We start from the raw sequence: 26,119 nt of genomic DNA, 5'->3' as shown, positions 1-26,119 counted from the left end.
AAGTGGATCCACATTAATTTGTTTGAAAAAGAGCTACGAAAAATTAAAGAATTCATATGACATCAAAAATTCTCTGAAATTATTTTGATAGTATCCATATTTCCAACATATGTATACCCCCAGCCTATGTCAGTTTTTTAAACATATTTTGACTGATTTTTCGAAATGTTGACCCTTTATGAAGGAGATACGGAAGTAGTCGACCAATATTGTCTCCTTCGCGTCCGGCCTAACTCTGATATAAATACTACGAAGTGTCAGGTCTGAATTATATCGACTACCTCTTCCATTCTTTATGAGGTATGTGTTTTTTTCTTTTGGAAAATGTTCAACATCTAGGGGAAGTACAAGAAAGGGCCGACCGACATATCACAAATGTACATTGGATCTATGTTTGATGGAAATATTGCGTTAGACGAAGTTTGGTGTAAATCGATGACTTGTATCGCATGTTATGGGACTTAATACTCAAAATGTTGACCCCAGAAGAGTCAGAAGGAGTGTGCCCATAAATCACATATTAATATCAGAAGGAGTGGTCCGATCTATACCATCTTCATAGCAAACCTAGAGTTGGTAGAATTATTGGGATACGAAAAATTTAAAGACAATAAGAATCTTCTGTCACATTTAATAAGAGAATAGCAAGTACCCGAAAACTCCATCACAAAAATTTTAGATTCGTTCCAACACTTCGTGTTAGGTCTTTTTAGTATTCAAAATTAACAATTTGTTCAGTTAGACAAAATTTTTTAATCAAAACTTCATACCTGGTACTAAATTTTCAGACTTTCATGGTTTCTTGTATTATCGAGTTTTTCCTTTTTCAAAAAGAATAATAGAATAATGTTTACCTTTTACACCAAAAAGTCTTCAAAATCTTTTATTTAGAATTTTACCGAGAAGGATATTATTAAAACCACTACACAATGGACCCACATCCCACTTATATGCCCAAATCTTTTTCAGAATTTCAGCTCAATCCCTTCACGCAATACCAAATTTAGTACAAATATACTTCACATATCCAAAAACATCTCCTTCTCTCAACGACAGACATCAAGAGTGACATCCATATCAAATTTCGGGATTTCCGCTCTACTATTTAGTACGTTTCGTATAGTTATAGAACACACTTCCAAAACCAATTCCATATATCAATTCCAGATACCAACAGAGATCTCAATATTAAATTTAAGGATTCTAGGTCTAGTCCTTCACCTAATACCCAACTTAGTACCATTTAGTATTTTTCGAACAAATATAGGATGCATCTCCAATCTCAAACACAGACACGATCAGTGATCTAAATATCAAATTTCAGAATTTCAGCTCTATCCCTTCACGCAATACCAAATTTAGTACAAATCCAAAAACATCTCCTTCTCTCAACGACAGACATCAACAGTGACATCCATATCAAATTTCAGGATTTCCGCTCTATTCCTTCATTCAATACTAAATTTAGTACTATTTAGTACGTTTCGTATAGTTATAGAACACACTTCCAAAACCAATTCCATATATCAATTCCAGATACCAACAGAGATCTCAATATTAAATTTATGGATTCTAGGTCTAGTCCTTCACCTAATACCCAATTTAGTACCATTTAGTATTTTTCGAACAAATATAGGATGCATCTCCAATCTCAAACACAGACACGATCAGTGGTATAAATATCAAATTTCAGGATTTCAGCTCTACTTTTCCACCCAATTCCAAATTTAGTACCATTTAGTACAATTATTGGACGCATGTACAAAACCAGCATCTTCTTTCAACGACAGGTACCCACAGTGATATCCATACCAAATTTTTAGGATTTCCGCTCTATTCCTTCACCCAATACCAAATGTATTACTATTTTGTACTTTTCGTACAATAATAGTATCCATATCCAAAACCACCTCCATATAGAAATCCCATATATCAAGAGAGACCTCAATATCAAATTTCAGGACTCCAGGTTTATTCCTTAACAAAATACCCAATTTAGTACAACATAGATGCCAACAAAATCCTCGATATAAAAATTTCAGGATTTCCGCACTATTCCTTCAAAGAAATACCAAATTTAGTTCTATTTTGTGCTTTTCGTACATTAATTGTACACTTTTCACACAACGGCCTTTATATTACAATCCAAGATATCAAGAGAGACTTCAGTATCAAATTTCAAGACTTCAGCTTTATCATTTTACCCAATACCTAATTTAGTACCACTTAGTACTTTTGTCAATTCCAGACACTAACAGAGTCCTCGATATCAAATTTGAGTATACCAGCCCTATTACTTCACTTAATGCCAAATTTAGTACCATTTAGTACATTTCGTACAAAAATATACACACATTTCCAAAACTACCGTCATATCTTAATTACAGATACCAAAAAAAAAAACCAATATCAAATTTGAGGATTTCAGCCCTATCTTTGCCCACAATATCAAATATAGTACCATTAAGTACTTTTCGTACAGTTTTATTACACATTTACACAACCAACTCCATATGCCAAGGCTAAACGTGAATAGCGACCCTAGTACCAAATTTCAAATCTAAAACACTATGTGTTCACCCAATACTAAATTGTACCAAATATAGTACTATTTAGAACTTTTCGATCCGAAGCCACCTCCACGTCTCAACGATAGACACCAGCAGTGACGTCTACATGAAATTTCAGCTCTATTCCTTCACCCAATTACAAAAATGGTACTGTTTGGTACGTTTCGAACAATTATAGCACTCATATCAGAAGCCACCTTCACTTCTCAACCACAGATACAAACAGAGACGTGAATATCAAATTTGAGGACTCAGGTCTATGCCTTCACGCCAAATCTAAAGCACAAATACCATCAGTAATCTAAATATAAAATTTTTTTAATTTTATCTCTATCCCTTTACCCAATACCAAATATGGTACCATTTAGTATTTTTCGTACAATTATAGTACACATTTCCGAAACCACCTCCATATATCCAGGCTACACATGAACGACCACAATTTTAAACTTCAAGCACCATCTGTTCACCCAATACCTAATAGTACCAAATATAGTACTATTTGGTACGTTTCGTGCACTTGTAGTATATATTGGCAAAACCACCTTTTTGTCAAAAACCTACCACCAACAGGATACAGACATTTCTGATTACCACCTTCTTTCATTTACCCGCAAAGGAATTGTACCAAATTTAGTACCATCTAGTATAGTTCGCACAGTTAGTATACAATTCCAAAACCACCTTCAAAATTTCAAGTTTTTAGCACTATTCGTTCATATAATGCCGAATGGTACCATTTTTGAAGTTTGGAAACTTCTCATAACCTTCAAATTCGCATTTCCAGAAACCATTTGGTACATCTATCCTGCACTCCATCTGTGACTCTAGTTCTGGCTCATGCCGTTTGTTCAATACAAAGTACTCACATTTTAGTACTACTACTTGGACTGGCAAGATTTCAAGATTCTAGCTTTAGCCGCTTCGTCTGGGCTTAGATTTTCATTCAGTCAGTCAGTTGTTTTACTACTCTTTTAAAGACATGTGTTAATTTTTGAAAAATTGTAAGTGTCATTAGGTACCAGATAAATGTCAATAAAAATTGTAACCTTTTGTGAGGAGAGGTACCACAGGGATTGGACCGATATTGCCCATCTTCGAAATCGATTTTAGTTTGATAATAATGTACCAAGTGGGGATTACTCCCATCGAGAATTATTGTGCGAACCAGCCAGCCTGACAGATAGACGGAATCAAAATGTCCTGAAACGGATTTGGACCAAAAAGTCCTAGAGTCTAAACACCGATATTTCGTTGAGGCCGTATCCAATGATGAATAGAGGCTGAGGGTATTAGAAGATTATGGCCCCTTTGGTCCTTTAAAAATATTTAAAAACTCCACAATTATGGCTTTGCTGGAACCTGAAAAATATTCTTTAAATTAACGTTTACAAGTCCACGAAAAAGTCTATAAGTCCGTGAAAAACTACACTGATATAATTTTATGAAAAAAAACCCCAAATTGAAAAGTCGAACTGAAACGGCGCCCAATGTTTACAAACAACACTTCTAGCCAAGGGCATTTTGATTCTAAAAATATAATATCGGTAGAAGTTTGTATTATCTAATATGATTTGTTCGATTCAGATGGAAAAATCAGCAACTCATGTAAATGGCTAATTAATTAGCATCAATTTTATTGTCGTCGCAATTGGTTATAACTTCCCGATAAATGTTATGATCTGAATAGTCAGGTCTGGGGCTAGAAATCATTAATTATCGGTGAAAACATTTAATTGTGATTTATTGCCACTAATGAGGAGATTATAAAAATGGCGTTGCTGTAGTGTGGCATTCAAATACACTATTAAATTTACGTATTGTTTTATGAGGAGGAAGAAAAAAATGATAACTTAACGAAAACCAACTACCCTATTTTGCATTACCATTTATTTGAAAAATTTAGAATTATATCCGAGAGAAAATATTTTTTAAAAATCCAGAATTATGTCCTTAAAAACCCCCACGTTTATAGTTCTGTTGCTCCTTGAAATAATAAACACCTTTGAGGCCTCGATAGTATTCTAAAAAAGGGAAAAAACGTAAAGAAAATTAACTACCCTACTTTCCATTACCATTTGAAAACATTTAGGATTATATCCTTGAGAAAATATTTTTGAAAAATTCAGGATTAAGTCCCTTAAAAAAATATTTTTATAGCAATGTTGGTCCTTAAAAAATATTTAAAAAAATATTTTCAAAAAATCACTCTAAAATATTATATTCAAAATTTGGACCATTTGTGAGGGAGGTACCAGAAGTAATGGACCGATATATTCCATCTTCACAGCATATCTTGTATTAGTAGAAATAATGTGATGTGTGAAATATGAAAAGACCCAGATGATTACTTCGGATTTTATAATCTTTTTGGTTATCAAAATTTTGACCCTTTGTGGGGGAGGTACCAGAAGTAATGGTCTGATCTTTACTATATATATAACAGATCTTGTGTTGATGGAAATATTGAGATGTGCCAAGTCTGAATGAAATCGAAATGAAAATTTCGCGGATAGTCAAAATTTGGCCCTTTGTGGGAGAAGGTACCAGAAGTAGTCGACCGATGTATTCCATCTTCACAGCAGATCTAGTATCAGTAGATATTATGAGATGTGTTAAATATGAAGAGAACCGGATGCTTATTTCGGATTTTATAATCGTTTTGGTTATTCAAAACTCTGACTCTTTGTGGGGGAGGTACCAGAAGAAATGGTCCGATCTCTGTCATCTTTATAACATACCTTGTGTTAATAGAAATATTGAGATGTAATAAGTCTAAATGAAATCGAATGTTAATTTCGCGTTTTATGAGCTTTCGCGGATAGTCAAAATGTTGGCCCTCTGTGCGGGAGGGTACTAGAAGGAGTCAATTGATGTATTCCATCTTCACAGCAGATCTTGTATCAGTAGATATAATGAGATGTGTGAAATATGAAATAACCGGATGCTTATTTCGGATTTTATAATCGTTTTGGTTATTAAAAACTCTGACCCTTTGTGGGGGAGGTACCAAAAGAAATGGTCTGATCTCTGCCATCTTTATAACATACCTTGTGTTAATAGAAGTATTGAGATCTAATAAGTCTGAATGAAATCGAATGTTAATTTCGGGTTTTATGAGTTTCGTGGATATTCAAAACTTTGATCCTTTGTGTTGGAGGTACCAGAAGGAGTGGACCGATATATCCCATCTTTAGACCTGACCTTGGGTTAATAAAAGTATTGTGATGTGTGTAATTTGAAGACAATCGGATTGGTATATCACATTTTATAAGAGTTATAATTATTCAAAATTTTGACCCTTTGTGGGGGAGGTACTTGATGGAGTGGACCGATATTGTCGATTTTCGCACCTGACCTAGCACTGATGTAAATATTAAGATTTGAAAAGTTGGGGTTAACTCGGATAATTCTTTTTCTTTCTGTGCAAAAAATAAATTTTTTGAAAATTTCGACCTTATGTGGTGGAGGTACCAGAAGGAGTGGACCGATATACCTCATCTTTACACCTGACCTTGGGTTAATAAAAGTATTGTGATGTGCGTAATTTGAAGACAATCGGACTCTTACATCACATTCTTTAAAAGTTATAATTATTCCAAACCCCTGGTGAGGGAGGTACTGGATGGAATGGACCGATATTGTCCATTTTTGCACCTGCTCTAGTACTGATGAAAATATTAGCATTATTCCTTTCTCTTTCTGTGCAGTAAATTATTTTCTTTGACACAATTGAAATTTTGTGGGGGAGGTAACAGAAGGAGTGAACCGATATTGTCCATCTCCGAGCTCGATTTGACAATAATATTACGATGTATCAAGTTAGGATCAAATAGGATACCCGAGAGTTATCGTGAATACCAGCCAGACAGACGGACGGACATCGCTAGATCGACTCCAAATGTCTTGAAACAGATTTTGTCCAAAGAGACCTAGGGTCTAAAACCGTATCAAATAATATCTACCCCCTGTAGCTGTATGGCTGCGGGTATAATAGGCGCCAATACCTCTTTTGGTCCTTGGGAAAATTGTTTCTAAAATCCACCTTTGAGGCCATGACGATTCTTGAGAAAATATTTCTAAAAAATTCACATATGAGGCACATGAAAAATCTAAAGCCTCGCTTGAAAAAGTATTTTCAAAAACATCGCCCGAAAATATCCTTAAAAAATCGGAGGCAATTTAAAAAGTCCAAAAAAATATTTTTCAAGGACAGAAATGGCGAATTTTTAAAGAAAAAAATTTTCAAGGACTAAAGTCGAGTGTTTTTTAAAAATATTGTTTTGAGGACTAAATTCTTGATATTTTGTAAAACATTTTTTAGGATCAAAATCTTTGAGTTTTGTTGGCAATTGAAGAAATGTTTTTAAAGAAATCCAATCCAATCCTAGAATCCCCCAAAAAAATATCCTTAAAAATATCCAAGCTTATGGCTCTTTTAGTTATTGAAAACTATTTCCAAAAAAAAGAAACTTAAAAATATTGTTTACAAAATATTTTTAAAAGTCCACTTTTATTGGCGCTATTAAACCTTGAATAATTTTTATTTCAGCTTTTCCCCTCCAAGTCCAATATTTTACATTTTTTTCCACTTTTACGCATAAATTATTTGATCACGCAGTCAATTGTACAATCTTGCTGATCCAAGCATCTTTCTTTTTTTCGCTTCTAATCTATATTCAAATTGTTGACTTCCTTAAAATCGTAATTACGTCTCTAATAATAATGAAAACAATAATAATGCGACGGGTAACGTAAATAAGATAATTAAAAAAAAATATAAATGAGAAAAGAAGTACTAGCCCCGTGTGGGACTTTAAGTGACCCTCTTAACTGGTTCACGTTGCGCCCGCTGACTTGTTTTGTTTATGGAGACACAAATGCTAATTGACCACTTAATAGAGGCTAAGTGTGTCTGACATTGTTTCCAATATTGCAAATCAATTCCCTTGTGTCCCTTGGCGTTAAGGTTCATTTATTTATGTGAAGAAGGGAATTCTTGGAATTTTTAAAACAGGAGGAAAAAAATAGAAAAATAATGGGTTAAGGTTCAAAATAGAAAAAAAATTCTATTTATAAATGTTGATAAAAACAAGTAAAACAGCTGTAAGTTTGGCCGGGCCGATCTTTGAATACCCTCCACCATTTGGAATGATGTTTGGTAATTTTCAAAAAAAATATAACCCTTAAAAATTCTGTTAAAATCTTAAAAATACCGAATGTAGCCGTTTTATTAGGGTGTATACGACGACGTTGACCTGCATAGGCAAATTTTGTCATAACCCTTACAATATTCAAATGCGAAACTTGATAAAAAATTCGGTGAATAATGTCGCTAAAATCATCAAAATTCCGGATATAGGGAGGTACCGTTATATTGGGGCTATACGAAGACGTGGACCAGCACAGACAATTTTCTGCCATAGGCTGCAGTGTCCGTTACGAACTTCGAATACCAAATTTGAAACAATTCCGGTGAATGATGTCGCTAAAATCATCAAAATATAGAATATCGGGAGGTGCCGTTAGAAGGGGCTATATGAAGACGTGGACCAGCACAGATAATTTTCTGTCATAGGCTGCAGCATCCGTTACGAACTTCAAATACCAAATTTGAAACATTTCCGGTGAATAAAGCCGTTAAAAATAATAAAAATACCGAATATCGGGGGGTACCGTTATATGGGGGCTATACGAAGACGTAAACCGGCACAGACAATTTTCTGTCATAGGCTGAAGTACCCATTACGAACTTCAAATACCAAATTTGAAATATTTCTGGTGAATAATGTAGCTAAAATCATCAAAATACCGAATATTGGAGGGTACCGTTATATGGGGGGCTATACGAAGACGTGGACCAGCAATGACAATTTTCTGCCATAGGCTGAAGTACCCATTACGAACTTCGAATACCAAATTTGAAATATTTCCGATGAATAATGTCGCTATAATTATCAAAATACCAAATATCGGGAGGTACCCTTATATGGGGGCTATAAGAAGACGTGGACCTGCACAGACAAGTTTCTGTCATAGGCTGTAGTATCCATTACGAACTTCAAATACCAACTGTGAAACAATTCCGGTGAATAATGCCGCTAAAATCATCAAAATACCGAATATGGGGGGGGGGGGGACCGTTGTATAGGGGTTATACGAAGACGTGGACCTGCACAGACAATTTTCTGTCATAGGCTGTAGTACCCATTACGAACTTCAAATACCAAATTTGAAACAATTCCGGTGAATAATGTCGCTAAAATCATCAATGTACCGAATATCGGGAGGTACCATTATATGGATGCTATACCAAAACTTGCACCTACTTGGCTCATTTTCAATACCAAAAGTCCTGCAGACATTATACATATTTGAGTAAAATTTTATCAACCTACTTCATTTCGTTCGGAAGCAAGAGTGATTTTCACCGACGGACGGACATCGCTAAATCGACATAGAATTTTATGCTGATCAAGAATAAATACTCTGTGGGGTCTAAAATGTATATTTCGAGGAATTATATCGTTCTTTGTTTGGTTGATAACTCCTATAAATTATAATTCTTTTTAATCTAATCTTAGGTTTGTTTCAATTCAAAATTTCATTTTTTTTTCAATTTCAATTTCTTTTCATTATAAAAGTAAGGATTAAGTTCGTTTTCTAATTGATAGTGAAAAGCCGGCGTTATGTGACCAATCGATCGGTCGATCTCTTTAAATTTGTGTTTATTTTTAATTTGACAGCTACCTTTTGAATGAATGACAAGTTCATTGTTTGTTTGATTACGAATGCAAAAATATCACCAGGGGAAGAAGTGTGCGGAATCAGAGTAGCAAATATTAAGTTAATCAAAATGTTGGGGAAATTAGAAGCAAGGATTTAAAAATTTCAAGGACTAATCTTATAATTTTTATACCCCCCACCATAGTATTGAGGGTATATTAAGGTTGTCATTCCGTTTGTAACACCTCGAAATATACATTTTAGAACCCACAAAGTATTTATATTCTTGATCAGCAAAAAATTCTATGTCGGTTTAGCGATCTCCCTCCGTCAGTCCGTTTGTGGAAATCGCTCTAGCTTCCGAACGAAATGAAGTAGGTTGATAATTTTAGCGACATTATTCACCGGAATTGTCTCAAATTTGATATTTGAAGTTCATAATAAATACTACTGCATATGACAGAAAATTGTCAGTGCAGGTCCATGTCGTAGTATAGCCCTCACATAACAGTACCTCCCGATATTCGGTATTTTGATGATTTTAGCATATGGGAGCTATTTATTATCACGAAAAGCGGCCTGTACTTTTCTTCCAAAAATACATGGACAGGCGGGAGGAGGAACATGTACAAAACGACTCAGAATGTGATTTTATGGAACTATGGATCTATTTTATTTTCCTGTTACAAACACACCTGTATCCCAGTGTGGCGTGGGATATAGAAAACAGAGACCAAAAAACGTGGATTTAAAGCAAATTCTCAAGGGCATTAGCCAAAAAATGTGGATTTCTGAAAATATATTTTCAACGACCAAACGTGGATATAAAAAAAAAAATATTTTGGCCCATCAGCCAAAAAAAAAAAAAAAACTTGGGGTTTTAAACGATTTTTTTTTTAAGGACCAAAATCGTAGAATTTCTCCAAGGGCCAAAACAAGAATTTTTTGAAAATATTGTGACCAAGATCTTGGAGTTTTAAAAATATTTTTAAGGAGCAGAATCGTGAATTTTTAAAAATATTTTTTAAGGAACAAAATCGTGTTTTTTAAGAAAATTTTTTAAGGACCAAAATCTGAATTTTTAGAAATATTTTTTTAAGGACTAAAATCGTTGATTTTTAAAATTATTTTTTAAAGATCGTTGATTTTTCAAAATATTTTTTAGGGACTAAAATCGTGTTTTTTTAAGAAGATGTTTTAAGGACAAACAAATCCTCAAACGCCAATAACATGGATATTAAAAAATATAATTTTTAAAAAATCTAAGTTTTTCTCCAAACATGATTGTTTTTTTTTTTAAGGACAAATAGATCTTTTACCTTTTTTTTGTATTTCTAAGGACTTTCAGGACTATAACTGGGATTTTTAACAAAAAAATTATAGTTCAACAGACCTATAAAAGGGTATTTATTTTTTTCAAAGACCAACAGACATTTTTTTATTTTTTACATTTTTTTCAAGGACCTTTAGGACTACAAAAGGGGATTTTTTATTATAGAAAAAAAAATGTAAATAATTTTTTTAAGGATCAAAATCGTGCATTTTACAAGATATTTTAAGGACCAAAGTTGTGGCTTTTAATAACATTTTCTAAGAACCAATTTTTTTAAACATTTTTAAGGACCAACTAAGCCTCAGACGCAAAGAACGTGGATATATAAAAATACTTTTTTAAAAAGTCCACATTTTTCTCCAAACGCCAAGGACTAACATCAAATTACATGGATTTTGGAATTGTTTTTTAGGACCAGTAGACCTTTTAACGTGATTTTTTATATTTCTAGGGACTTTCAAGACAATAACTAGGATTTTAAATAAAAAAAAATAAATAAATAAGTTTCAACAGACCTTTAAATTTCTTTAATTTTTTTCAAAGACAAACAGACATTTTGATATTTTTTTTAAATATTTCTCCAAGGACCAAAAAAAAATTTTTGTAATAATTTTTTTAAGGACGAAAATCGTAGATTTTTAGAAATATTTTTAGGACAAAAAACCTGGATTTAAAAAAAAAAATTAATTAAAATTTTTTTTTTTTTTTTTTAATCCAATTTTTTCCTCCAAATACCAAGGACCAACCTCAAATTTCATAAATTTAGAGGATTGGTTCTTTAGGACCAATAGACCTTTTAATGTGATTGTTTATATTTCCAAGGACATTCAGGATTATAACTTGGATTTAAAAAAATTAAGGTAAAACAGACTTTTAAAAGGAGATATAATTTTTTTCAAAGACCAACATCACTTTTTTTAAATATATATTTTTTAATATATCTTCAAGTACCATTAGGGCTACAAAAGGACCAAAAGACCAAAAACATTTTTTTTAAATATTTTTTGCAGTTCCATTATTCGAGACGGGTTTTTGTACTTACATCATTTGACAGCTGCCTTATCGAAATAACGGTTTTAGACTCTAGGTCCCTTTGGACCAAATCCGTTTCAGGACCGATTATCCAGTATCCGATTATCCAGTTTTCGATTTGATCCATACTTGGCCAATGGTAATACTGGCTTTAGAATCATCCAATTTCGTACTAACTTTGCAAATCCTAATATTTTTGTAATTTTTGTCAGGTGCGAAAATGAACCATCAAGTACCTCCCCCACAAAGGGTCAGCATTTTAAATAATTATGTCTCTTATAAAGTGCGACAAAAACATTCGATTCTCCTCTGATTTCACACAAACCAATGTTTCTACTAGCACAAGATCTGATATGAAGATGGTAGATATCGATCTATTCTTTCTGGCACCTCTCCCAAAAAATTCGTCAAATTTTTGAATAACAAAACGCTCATAAAATGCAACATAAACATTCAATTCTTTTCAAATTTCATAGATGCCAATATTTTTATTATTTATACTAGCTCTGTTGTGAAGACGATAGGTATCAATTCTTGTAACTTCCCCAGAAGGGGTAAAAACTTGGAATAACCAATCCTTAGACGTCATAAAATGAGGTATAGTTATCTGAGTCTCCTCAAATTTTACATATCCTGATATTTTTTTCAATATTTTTTTTTTTTCAATTTTATTCAATATTTTTTCTGGTATGAAGATAGATATCGAAGCACACCTTCTGGTACTTTCCCCACGAAGGGTCGCAATTTTCAATATTTATATCTCTCATTTCACTTTATTTTTATTAATCTCATTTTTACTTCATTCTCGTACCTCCCCCAACAAAGGGTTAAAATTTTGAGAATTAATTTTTCGCATAGAATTGAAAATACATTATCGATTCTTCTTAAATTTTACAAATCCCAATATTTTTATCTGTCGGTACCATTTACTTCGTTTTAACTATTTTCCAAGAACTTAAGATATTTCCATGGAAATCCCTCTCGTTTTTTTATACTTCTGGTCCAGTTCAATTTTATATTCTTCCGTGAAATAATTTACGCCATAACTGTTACAATTAATTTAATAAATAACAAATACTACAACGCAATGTTGTAATATACCATTTAATTTAACATTTTTAAATAACAACTTTATTAAATAATAATACCTGACTGCTTTTGTTTATTTTTTTCCGTTGCTGTTGATCATAAATCGTATTCGGTGAATTTTTTCTTGGTTGGACTCGAACTCCAACCATAATTGCTTCTTATTTGTTAATAAAAAAAAAGCTCCCAAAGCCAACAACAATAACAGCAACATCACCGACAATTATTATAGCGTTAATAAAACAAATGATGATGGCGGCCCATTTACACCTCATAATTCTAATTGGAGGAGATTAACCACCCCAAGCCAACATCACACAGATAGAGAGAGGGTGATAAAATAAATCGACATTTGTTAACCTTTCATTTAAATTTAATTGTTTGTGTCAACGACAGGCTTTTATGGACGAGAGATTTTTTTTCAAAAAAAAGATTAAATCGTCCTTGAGGGGAACTACGCCACGACAGTGGCAACAACACTTTATGCGATTATTGGAATATAAAATCGGAATCAATCCATGTACATAGAGTGCAATGATACGGCTTAAAATGTTAGGCGGGAAGAATCGAACCAGTAACTTTAGATTATGTAGTTGGACGTGCTTACTCTGTGCCACCTTTACACATTACTAGGTAAGACAAAAGGAAGACATTTTTGAGTTTTTAAATTTTTAGTAAAAAGTTGTTGTCTTTAGCTCAATTGTAAGGCAGAACGTATATTGTAGCTATTTTTTTTTGTTTACTGGTAATGCATAGGGTATGTAATTGTCATTGATAGTCAGAATTTTCTTATATACAACCACAGAATTTTGAAATCGGATGGTTTCTAATTTTATGCAAATAATTGAAAATCAAAATGTAACCCTTTTGTGGGGCAGTTCCCAGAAGAAGTTGACCGATAAATTCCATGTTCACGTCTCTCTGATTGAGAGACTTTTTTATACCCTACACCACTTTGCATATTTAGTAGAGCTTCATATAACAAATAAAAGTTTTTATCCGGAATTTGCGAGAATTTAATGATATTAACTATGATTATAGACATAATTTAAAGTCCAAAGTAACCATTATATGAGAGGAATATCCTCCTCTGAATCGATAAAATTTTCGACCGATTATCTTCAATAGGGTTCGTCCTTAGGCCAAACGAATGATTTGTAAAAAATTTAATCTAGATCGGACAATAAATGCGAGCTGTACTTTTTTTTACAAAAATATATGGACAGACGGAGGGACATACAGTCGGACGGACATACATATATCGACTCAGAATGTGATTCTATGCAGATCATCAAAAGGAACTATGGGTCTATCTCGTTCCCTTTTGCCTGTTACAAACAAATGCACAAAGACATAATACCTTGACCACCCTGTAGTGTATGATATAAAAAGTCGCAAGTTATGAGAGATATAAGTATAAACAAGTAAAAAAACATTAAGTTCGGCCGGGCCAAACTTTTAATACCCTCCACCCTAGGGTAAAAGAACATTAGAAGAAATGTGGCAAAAAACATTAAAATGCCGAATATCGGGAGTTACCGTTATATAGGGGCTACACCAACACGTGCACCTATAATTACAATGTTTCGCCACACGAACTAGGACCCATTATGACCCACAAATACCAACTTTTACACAAATCAGTGAAAAAATGTGGCATAAATCATCAAAATACCGAATATCGGGAGGTACCGTTATATGGGGACTATACCAGAACGTGGACCTATACATGCAATGTTTTGCCACACGCTCAGGGACCCGTTGTGACCTACAAATACCAATTTTCAGACAAATCCGTGAAAAAATGTGGCATAAATCATCAAAATACCGAATATCGGTAGGTACCGTTATATGGGGGCTATACCAAAACATGGACCTATACATGCAATGTTTTGCCACACGCTCAGGGACCCGTCATGACCTACAAATACCAATTTTCAGATAAATCCGTGATAAAATGTGGCATAAATCATCAAAATACCGAATATCGGGAGGTACCGTTATATGGGGACTATACCAGAACGTGGACCGATATATCTCATTTTCAATACCAACCATCCTAGGGACAATACACACACTTGTGCCAAATTTCAAAGGTCTACGTCAAATAATGTGGGCTCTATCGTGATTTCAACAGACAGACAGACGGACAGACAGACAGACAGACAGACGGACAGACAGACAGACGGACATCGCTAAATCGTCTTAGAATTTTATGCTGATTATGAATATATATACTTTATGGGGTCTACGACGAATATTTAGAGGTGTTACAAACGGAATAACAAAGTTAATATACCCTCCTACCCATGGTGGAGGGTATAAAAATTGTGACCCTTTGTGGGGGAGGTACCAGAAGGCATAGTCCGACATCTACCACCTTCACAACACATTTTGTGTTGGTGGAAATATTGGTATGTGTAAAGTTTAGAACGAATCGGATGAATATTTCGCATTTTAAGAGAGTAATAATTATTCAAAATTTTGACCCCTAGGGAGGTACGAGAAGGAATGGACTGATACATTCCATCTTCGTACCAGATCTTGTGCTAATAGAAATATTGGGATATGCCGAGTTTGAAAGAAAACTAATGTTCATTTTGTATTTTATGAGAGTCACAATTTTTCAAAATTTTGACCCCTTTGTAGGGGTACCTACCTGAAGGAGTGGACTGATATATTCCATCTTCACACCAGATCCAGTGTTGGTAGAAATATTGGGATATATCTTGTTTGAAAGGAATCGGATGTCTATTTCGGATTATATGGGAGTCATAATTATTCAAAATTTTGACCCCTTTGTGGGGGAGGTACCAGAAGGAGTGAAGCGATATGTTCCATCTTCACACTAGATGTTGTGCTGATAGAAATACTGGGATGTGTGAAATTTGAAGAAAATCAAATTCTTATATAGAATTTTATGAGCGTTTTAGTTATTCAAAATTTTGACCCCTTTATGAGGGAGGTACTAGAAGGAGTGGACCGATGTATTAAATCTTAACACCAGATCTTGTCTTGATAGAAATATTGAGATATGCCGAGTTTCAAAGGAATCGGGTGATTATTTCGGATTTTATGAGAGTCATAATTATTTAAAATTTTGACCCTTTTGTGAGAGAGGTACCAGAAGGAGTGGCCCGATATATATTTCATCTTCATACCATATCTTGTGCTGATAGAAATATTGGAATGTGTGAAATTTGAAGTGACTCGAATGAATATTTCGGCATTTTATGAGAGTCATTATTATTCAAAATTTTGACCCCCTTGTGGGGGAGATACCAGAAGGAATGGCCCTATACATTTGATCTTCATACCAGATCCAGCGGTTATAGAAATATTGGTATATGTGAAATTTGAAGAGAATCGCATGCTTATTTTATATTCTACGAGGGTTATGGATATTCAAAATTATGACCACCTTGTGGGAGAGGTACCAAAAAAAAGTTGTCCGATCTTTATACAATAACTAGAGTTGGTATAAATATTGGTATGTGTCAAGTTTGAAAAGAATCGCATAGTCAATCTGCATTCTATGAGGGTTATGTGTATTCGAAATGTTGACCCCTTGTGGGGGGTGCCAGAAGGAGTGATCCAATCTACCCCATCTTTACACAAGATCTGGAGTTGGTAAAAAATATTGGTATGTACCAAGTTTGAAAATAATCGGACGGCCATTTTGCCTTATATGAGGGTCATGGGTTTTAAAAATTCTGACCCCTTGTGGGGGAGGTTCCAGAGGGAGTGTTCCCAACTTCGTAAATGATTCGAAGGTGGTAAAAATATTGGGATGTGCCGGGTTTGAAAAGAATCGGGCTGCCATTTTATATTTTATGTGGGTTAATGGATATTCAAAATTTTCACCCTTTTGTGAGGGAGGTTTTAGAAGGAGTGTTCCGATCCATCCACCTTCAATTGGTGAAATTGAATCCATTATTTGGTAATGAGTTTTTATTTTGCCCATATGATGGCAGATTTCAAAATGACATTTAAACGCAATTCAATCTGATATGTATGCAAAATAATTTTGATTTGATTTGATCATAAATTTATTTTGAATCGAAAATCGAAATTCATTAAAAAAGACATTTATTTTGGCTTTTCGAAAACAAAACTTGATTCTATTTTTAAAACAACAAATTAAAACTTATGGCAACCGCAAAAAAAAAACGGTGTTATTGTCGAATGCAAAAAAGAAATTTACGTCACCAAAAAAAGTAGCCAAACCACTGTTTCGAAATATTTTGGAATATTTTGTTTGTTTTGTTGTTAAACATTTTAATATTGACTATTGACCCCAACTTGACCCTCCTCCAACAAAGTAGATTTTTAATGGTACTCCAAGCCAAAATAAAGATTCGAATATGTTTGTATGTATGTAATTTTAATATCAAAAAAACAAAAAAAAAACAATCTGACTTCTAGGGGCCGAATAGAACAAACCGATGTCACCTCCAATTTAATCTCCCATAAAGACGACTGACTAATTACTACTGTCTTCGTCTCGTAATGCTCGAACTCCATTAGAATGCCAACAATAAAAAATAATAAAAATAAAAACATTTAAAATAATTTCTCCATTTGTCATTTTTTGTTTGCCTTGCAGATAGATTGACCAGAACAACAGCTGCCCGGCGTAGAAGCGGACCACCAAAATCAAAATGCCCCATCGTTCGTCAACAATGATTCTGAAGAGTACCCGAAAATATGTCAAATATTTCTATATTTTTCTGGGTACCTCACTCATTGCCCTGGGCGGATTTTTTCTCATCTACTCCCGGCCGTTGCTCGATCGGTTTATAGATAGTGTGAGTATGAAATTTAAGAAAAGATTTTGAGAAGATGTTAATTTTGAAAATTTTTATTTTTTAGCAAATGATATTACGTCCCGGCGCCGAACTAACCAAAATGTGGGCCACTCCCGATGTCAATGTTACGGTGGATTTTTATTTTTTCAACTGGACAAATGCCGAAGATTTCTATGACATGTCCACAAGGCCCAAGTTCAATCAGGTTGGGCCTTTCAGCTACATTGAAGTGCCGCATAAGAAAATCTTTAAATGGCATGACAACAACCACACCATGGATTATGCCAAGATCCATTATTATCATTACGATGCGGAACGATCCAAGCTAGGCTTGAATGATACCTTGGTGTCCATTAATGCCCTAATGGTGGTAAGTTCAGACAAATTATATTATGAATGATAATTTTGGGAATTTTCCGAAAAAAAAATTGAAATGGGTAGGAAGAAAAGTTCACATAAGTGCATGGCGGATTTCAAGAAAGTACGAATTCTTGAAGTAGAACTGTGCTCAATTTTACCAAGTGCTGAAATTAGAACTGTGAGAACTGTGTTTGTGCGTGGGGGCCTTGTGAAGATGGATTTAGTGAAATTCGAAGTAAAGTTGTACCAAAAGTACTAAATTGTACTAAATGCTACGAAGTGTACGAAATTTGGAGAGTGCTATGCTGTTGATGTGAAATGAGGATTCATGGAATTCTAAATAAAATTATACCAATATTATCAAAAGCTACAAAACGAACTGGTAGCGTAGAGAAATTTCAGATGAGAGTCTTGGTCAAAGACCTTTGCTGTCAACGCCTCTATCCTTGGTGTACAGGATGTTGTGATACCATTCAAATGGTTTTGAAAAAAAAAATTAAAAAATAGAAGAATATTTTTAGATTGCGGATTTCTTGACATGATGTCTTTGTTAATTAAAAAAGAACATTTCATTACCAAGAATATCACGATTTTTTGCCGGTAGGACCACGACAAAATATTTTCAATTTCTCCCCTGGAAGTTCTGTAAATTTTTTTTAACAGGATGTCCTTGAAAAATCCATAAGTTTTTTTTGTCTTAAAGTCCTTGAAAATTTTTTGGAAGATATATGTCTATTTGGCATAACATCCTTAAAAAAGTATTTTCAAACCAAAAATTTCTTGACATGGATTCATTTTGGGAAGAATCCTTGATTTCTTGTCATGAAGTCCTTGAAAAAATCTTTAATATAACATTTGGTTTTTGCATGTCCTTGAAAAATAAAAGACTCCTTGACAAGATGATCTTGAAAAATATCTCAAACAATCCGCTAATTTTTAACAACAATATCCTTCATATAACATCTAAAAATTTTATATTTATTGTTATTATTGCTATTTATACTTAAAAATCTGTCAATTTCGGCCGGGACGTCCATAAAAAGGAATTTTCCTTTGTTTACATACAATTTTGTACCAGGAGGTCTTGAGAAATTTATATGAAAAACTCACGATTTTTTACAAATTTTTATTTTTTAGAATGTCCTTAAAAATCTCAAAAAATATCATGACAAGAAGTCACAGGAAATATTCTCTAGAAAATCGATGATTTTTTTAAAAGGCAGTCATAAAATGTTCTAGGTTGGTTTGGTGAGGAACTCCTTAAAAGAATCTTGAAAATCCACTATTCTTAGGCCAGAGGGAAAACATGTCCTTATGAAATCCACGATTTGAATTTGTAGGCCCATTTTTTACTCGGAAGTATTAAAAAATATTTTGTAAAAGTTCATCATTTTTGTTAACAGGAGCTCTTTGAACGATTTTTTTTGAGAATAAATTTATGGAAAAATTAAAAAAAAAATATTATTTGTACCAAAAAGTCCTTTAGAAGGTATTTTATAAAAATCAATGATTCTTGCCTGAAAAAGACACTACCAGTATTTGAAAAATCGACAATATTCGTCCGGAATTCCATGAAAAATATTTAATTTTTTTTAACTATGAAGTATTTTAATGGTATTACGATTTTTTGCAAAGAAGGACTAAACCACAAGAAAGAAAAAATGTGTAAGGATTTTTTTGAAAAAAAAAAAAAAAATCAAAACTTTTTGTCATTAAATCTTTTAACATTTTTTTAAAAATCCATGATTTCAAGCCATGAAGATCAGCGATTTTTAGCGTGAAGTCTTTCAATTTTTTTTTAAGAATCTTTGATTTTTTACCAAGAAGACCCAAAAATTTATGAATTTCGGCCGGGAGGTCCATGGAGAAGTATTTTTATTTGGAGTTTTTAAACATGAGGTTCTAAACAACATATCTTATAAAAATCCATGTTTTTTTGCTACGAAGTTTTTCAAGAATCCACTATTATTGGTCCAAATCTATGCACGTGAACGAATATTAAAATATTTTTGACTTTTTAATCAAGAAATCCTCGAAAAAATCAATATTTCTTCTAAAAAATACATTCTTTAAAAATTTATGAGGAAAATAATTTTTAAGAAATGGGACATTTTCATTTAGGAAGTCTGTTAACACATTCCATAATTTTTTTAATAAGAGGTCTTGAAAAATGGCTGATTTTAGGATGTCCACGAAAAATTATTGTTTTAATTTTTTTTACCAGGAAAGTCCATAATTCATAACGTTTATTATGAAATCTTTGAAAAATTGAATATTATTTGGGATTATGTTGGCATGATGCTCTTGAGAAATCCATTTAGAGGAAGTCCTCTGAAATTATTCTAATAATGTTTAATTTTTTACCATTAAGTACTAGAAAATACCATCAATTTCTGTCGGATGGTCCTTGAAAAATATTTAACACAAATTTTGAGCAAAATATATATTTTTTTTAATTTATTATTTTTAAATTATTATTTTTAAATTTTTGAAAAATCTTCGATTTTTTGGAAAGAAATCATTGAAATATATGTATCATGTTTACCGGGAATTCTCCGCAGAATTGACGATGTTTTTCTAGTATATTTTAAAAATATGGTTCAATAAATCCAAAAACCTTAAAAAACAAAACTGTTCTATTCTTCAAAATTTTAGAAAAAATCAGTTTTTTTAAGTACTCGATTCTTGTCCAAATTTTATAAATATTAAAAAAATACCCAAATTTTAGCCATGAAATATTAAAAATATATTTCCAAATATTCTTAATTTTATCAAGAACGAACTACCATATCATGGCCATAAATCGTGGCCGGGAGGTCCATTGAATATACTTTTATATTTTGATCAGAAAGTCACTAAATTAATGTTTTTTTAAATAAGAGAAAAATTAACAAAAAAAATAGGGAGTCCTTAAAACTCTAAGCAATTTTGGTCATACAGGTTTTTTAGCATGAACAGTTCCACTTACTTCGTTTAGGAGGTCTATGAACAAAATGTCCTTACCAGGAAGTCACTGAAAATGTTTTCTTTGAAACTAAATTCTTGAAGACACTTAATTTTTATCAGAACGTTTTAGATGTTTTCAAATCTAAAATTAAAAAAAAAATCTTTTTAACAGTCCATTTTTTCAGGAAGTCATTGAAAATTCCACGATATTGACTCGGAAATCTTCAAAATATTCTTTTAAGAAATCCAAATTCCTAAATTTGTTGAGACTCATAGTGACATTTCAAAATAATATTTTAAGGACTCGTAACGATTCATTAATGACATCTTTACGTCGATTATCAAAATTCAATTTTGGGGAACTCACAACGACCTCTTAATGTGGATTTTAAGAGACTCTTTACGACGCATAACGACCTCTTGGCGTGAATTATGAATTTTAAAGGACTTCTGACGACTCATAGTGGCATCTTTACGTGGGATTTCCAAATGAGTTTTAAGAGACTCCTAACGACCCCTTAACGTAATTTTTCAGAATCAATTTGAGATACTGATATTGACATCTTAACGAGAGTTTACAAAATTAATTTTAATGGACTCAAAACGGCTTCGTACCATGTATTTTCAAAGAGAATTTTGGGGAATTCATGATGACCTCTTAATGTGGATTTTCAAAAGAATTTTTAAGCAATTCTTGACGACCTCTGAATGTGGATTTTTTAAAAATTAATATCAAAGATATCATGGCCAACCATTAACGAGGATTTAAAAAAATTTGGATTTTCTCACAACGACCTCTAAAGGTGGATTTTCAAAGGGAATTTTTAAGGACTTTTTATGATGCATAACGACCTCTTAGCGTAGATTTTAAAATATGAATTGTAAAGGACTCTTGGCGACTTATAGTTACATATCTACGTTGCGTTTCCAAATGAGTTTAAAGAGAAGCCTAATGACCTCTTAACGAGATTTTTCAGATTAAATTTAGAGGAACTGATAACCTCTTGATAACGACATCTTAACGTAAATTTTTAAAATGATTCTTGAGGATTTCATATTTGAGCTCTTAATCGGGGGTTTCGCAATGAATTTTGAGGAACTCATAAGCCCCTCTTACGGAAGATATAAGGGACAAGATTAATGAGGGACTTAAAACGATCTCTTAAAAAATTAATGTTGGGGACTTATTGCGACCTCCTTGAATTTTGCTTTGAATTTTCACAATTAATTTAAGGGACTCAAAACGACCTCTTAATATGGGTTTTAAAATGAAATTTTGAGATACTCATAAAGACATCTTTACGTTGGTTTTCAAAATGATTTTTAAAGAACTCATGAGGACTTTCTACGAGAATTTTCGAAATTAAATGTGAATGACTCTTGGCGATCTCTTAATGTGGATTTTTAAAATGAATTTGAAATGGTTCTTGGATATCTATGAACGCGTGCTCTTAAAATTAATTTCTAGGGACTCATAACAACTTTCTAATGCGGACTTTCAGTTTGAATTTTAAGAAACTATTGACGAACTCTTGACGTTGACTTCAGAATGAATTTTGTGAGACTAATAACGACCTCTTAACGAACTTTAGTTAATTTAAACGACATACGTACATGTATTTTCAAAATGAATTTTAAGTGACTCACGACGACCTCTTTACATCGATTTGTAAAATTAATTTGAAAGCACCCATGACAACGTTTTTACCCCGAATTTTTAAAACAAATTTTAAGCAATTCTTGACGTCTTCTAGCGTTAACTTTAGAATTAATTATGAGGGAATCAGATTTACATGATTCGCGACATTAAAAAAAAATATGAATTTTGAGGAGGAATAACAGAAAGGTTAAAACCTGTAAGTCAAATTCCGCGTAAAGAGTTCGTTTCAACATTTTGTTGAAGGAAAATTCAAAATTCGATGTTGCCTTACAAAATCAAGGAAAAAGGACACATAGGTAGTGTTTTGCTGTTTTTCTTATATCAAATTATTTTTTTATTTTACAGGGTGCTGCTGCAAAATCAAGACATTGGCCTTACCTGATGCGTACGGTTATCGATATGGCCTTGAAATTCTATAAAAATGGAGCTGTCTGGACAAGAACTGCTGATGAATTCTTTTTCAGGGGATTCAATGATGAAATTGTCAATCTATTGGCCGTACTGCCAGCATCGCTGCGGTATAACTTGGGAGTTTTTATGCCATGGGATCGGATTGGTTATGCCTATGCTGTAAGTAAATAGAGAAAAATAAAATTAAATTAAATTAATATTACTTTTATTAATTAACTTAAAAAAGTAATTGTTAAAGAAACCACAAAAAATTATAAAAAATTTAAAAATTTAATTTTTTGAATTAAGTATATTCTTGTATCATTTCCTCACACTTATATTCCCCTAAAACATATTTGGAACATTTATACAAAAAATATTTTTAAATTTTTTTTCTTATTTTCCAACCTTAATTGCTCCTATTTAATTAATACTCTTTCCTTTAATTTATGCTCTTTTCCCCCCACAGCGCAATGGCTCCACCGACTTCCTGGGAACGCACAGCATACACACCGGAGTCGGTGATAAGACCAAACTCGGCGAACTTCTCCTGTGGAAGGGTCAAAATCGCACCAAAGCTTTTAGCAACGGCTGCAATGCCATTCATGCTTCGCCGGGTGAATTTCAGAAGACCAATTTGAAAAAATACGAATCAATTGAGTATTTCTTTACGGATTTTTGTCGAGCCGTAAAGGCGGACTATGACAGCGAGGTATACTATAGGGGTGTACGGGCTTTTCGTTATAAAATTTCGCCGAGTGCCTTTGATAATGGTACAACGTACCCCGAATCGAAATGTTATTGCGATGGTGAATGTATGCCGTTCGGGGTATTCAATATCAGCAGCTGTTATTATGGTCTACCGATTCTGATATCGAAACCACATTTTATGGATGCCGATCCGTTTTATGCGAATGGGGTGGAGGGAATGGCGCCCAATAGGAGTGCACATGAAACGTATATTATTGTGGAACCACGAACGGGGCTTGTGATGAATTTGCAGGGGCGTTTGCAGTTGAATATTTACATAAGGCCCACAACGCATATAAGGTGGGTGGGTGGAAGATTTTGAGGTCCTTGAAAAAATCATAGTCCTTAAAAAATATTTTTTTTAATTATTTTCAGAAATTATTATTTTAATTTGAGGCATATTTTTATTTTTTTGGTCTTTTACAGATCCTTTCCGACGAAACGTAACTTTGCCTTCCCCGTCGCCTGGTTCGACATGACAATGGAAGTCTCTGATTTTGGGGCGATGACACTACGTCTCCTGACCAATTTCCCTCTCTATTGTGATATTTTGGGAATCATACTAATTTTATTAGGCATCATTGTGGCCCTGTGGAAACCATGCCGGGATCATTGGAATAAACGTTATCTCCAACACATGGAGATCAATACCCTGCCCAGTGAGGAGGATGAAAAACTTCCATCCAGTGATTTAGAATCCAAAGATATTAGCAGTAACAAAGATTTATTTGGTCTGCGTTCAAACTTCTCATCACTGATGTATATCACACATCCGCGTCGAAGTTTGCCGATTGTGATATCCCATCTGGAGGGCGATGATGAGGCGTGGCGTTCGTGTCTGGACGAGGAGCAGCGGGCTGCAAGTGAAGTGACGTCGTCCGAAGAATGTGATACCAGTCTGGAAATGGACAGTTGATAGGCTGGCATTTGTGTTTAGTAGAATGAGACTATCTCTTTCTCTCTCTCCTCCTCTAGCTCTCTTTATTTTCTCTGTGTGTCACAGATGTAGCATTTAAGTGATATTCTTTTCATGCTCCCTTTAAAGGTGCATTTCTCTCCCTCTCTCTCATTTTTAGGTTAAGGGTAGATTTTTATAGAACCACAAAAAAAAACCAAAATACCAAATGTTTATTTTAATCTAAGTCGATTATTAAAATTCTAGGCCTAAGCTCATCGTTTTTAGCATCTCATCATCATCGCTCATTCGTTCATTTAATTTATAGTCTAGGGCGGGTTTTTGTTACAAAAAGTTATTGCATTTGAAAATGTGATAAATCAATTTTATTAGGATGTAAAAAAGAATAAATTAAAATTAAGAAAAAAAATTAAAGTGTTTTAATTGCAACGAAATAAAAATTGGAAATATTGCAGTTTAGGCATACTTCATCATTGCGAAAATAGTTTTAAAAAATTTAAGACAGTTGGTCCTTATTTAAAATTTAATTTAAAAAAAATCCACTTTTGTTGGTCCTGGCAAAACATAGTACAGGGTGAGAAAACTGCAACAAAATTAAACGTCATAATTTTTACATTTTTAAAAAAATTTATTGAATGATAGCAAAAAATTTCGGAAATAGCATCAAATTTTAGAAAAAAATTTGGAATTGCTCGAATTGATCACCTTTGACACGAATTATGGCCTTCAAACGGCCAATGAGTACTGCAGAGTAGTAGATGGGCTCAGGGGTCATCTACTGTAGAGTAGTAGGTCATCTACTGTGTCGTTTTTGGTGCTTGAAAATTATTTTTTTAAAAATCCACGTTTGAGGAGCTGTTTGGTCCTTCAAAATTATTTTTTAAAAATCCACGTTTATAAAGTTGTTTGATCCTTGAAAATTATTTTTTTTTTAAATCCACGTTTGAGGAGTTGAGAAGAAAAATATTCTGTAAAAATCCATGTTCTTGAAAAAATATTATTTTAAAATCCACTGTTTTGGTCCTTGAAATAATCCACGTTTTTGGTTCTCTAAAAAAAATTATTAAAAATCCACGTTTTTGGTCCTTGAAAAAATATTCTATAATAATCCACGTTTTAGACATTTTTGGTCCACATTTGAGACGTTTTTCTTGTCTGACGAATTTTTGGTATTTGAAAAATTATTCTTTAAAAATCCAAGTTCGAGGCATTTTTGGTCCTTAAACCAATTTTCTTTAAGAATCCATGTTTGAGACTCTTTTTGTCCTTAAAAAAATATTTTTGAAAATTCTCGGTTTTAGACGTTTTTGGACCTTAAAAATGTTTTAGGCATTTTGGTCATTAAAAAAATATTTTTCAAAAATCCAATATTGAGGCACTTTTAGTCCTTGAAAAAATATTCTTTAAAAATTCACGTTGAAGGCGTTTTAGTCCTTAAAAAATATTTTTTGAGAATCCACGTTTGGTCCTTAAAAATCATGTTTTTAATCCACGATTGGTCTTTGAAAATTATTTTTTTTAAATCCACGTTTTTGGTCCTTA

General features: G+C 33.1%; 1 protein-coding gene across 4 annotated transcripts in view; it reads left to right on the top strand.

Moving 5' to 3' along the window:
* The window catches only part of LOC101900879 (protein peste-like), a 63,884-nt gene extending 38,910 nt beyond the window's left edge, over positions 1-24,974 (top strand). For all 4 annotated transcript variants that reach the window (XM_059121157.1, XM_059121155.1, XM_059121154.1 and 1 more), the window contains exons 2-6: positions 17,354-17,555; positions 17,620-17,925; positions 22,867-23,091; positions 23,381-23,961; positions 24,088-24,974. In XM_059121157.1, coding sequence (XP_058977140.1) covers positions 17,409-17,555; positions 17,620-17,925; positions 22,867-23,091; positions 23,381-23,961; positions 24,088-24,577 — 1,749 coding nt within the window. In that variant the 5' untranslated portion in view covers positions 17,354-17,408 and the 3' untranslated portion in view covers positions 24,578-24,974. The remainder of the gene's footprint in view (positions 1-17,353; positions 17,556-17,619; positions 17,926-22,866; positions 23,092-23,380; positions 23,962-24,087) is intronic.
* Positions 24,975-26,119: the final 1,145 nt, after the last annotated feature.

Source organism: Musca domestica, unplaced genomic scaffold, assembly GCF_030504385.1.
Source record: "Musca domestica strain aabys unplaced genomic scaffold, Musca_domestica.polishedcontigs.V.1.1 19, whole genome shotgun sequence".
Classification (NCBI taxonomy): domain Eukaryota; kingdom Metazoa; phylum Arthropoda; class Insecta; order Diptera; family Muscidae; genus Musca; species Musca domestica.
Note: the sequence above shows the minus strand (reverse complement) of the source record. Positions and strands in the feature narration are given on the sequence as shown.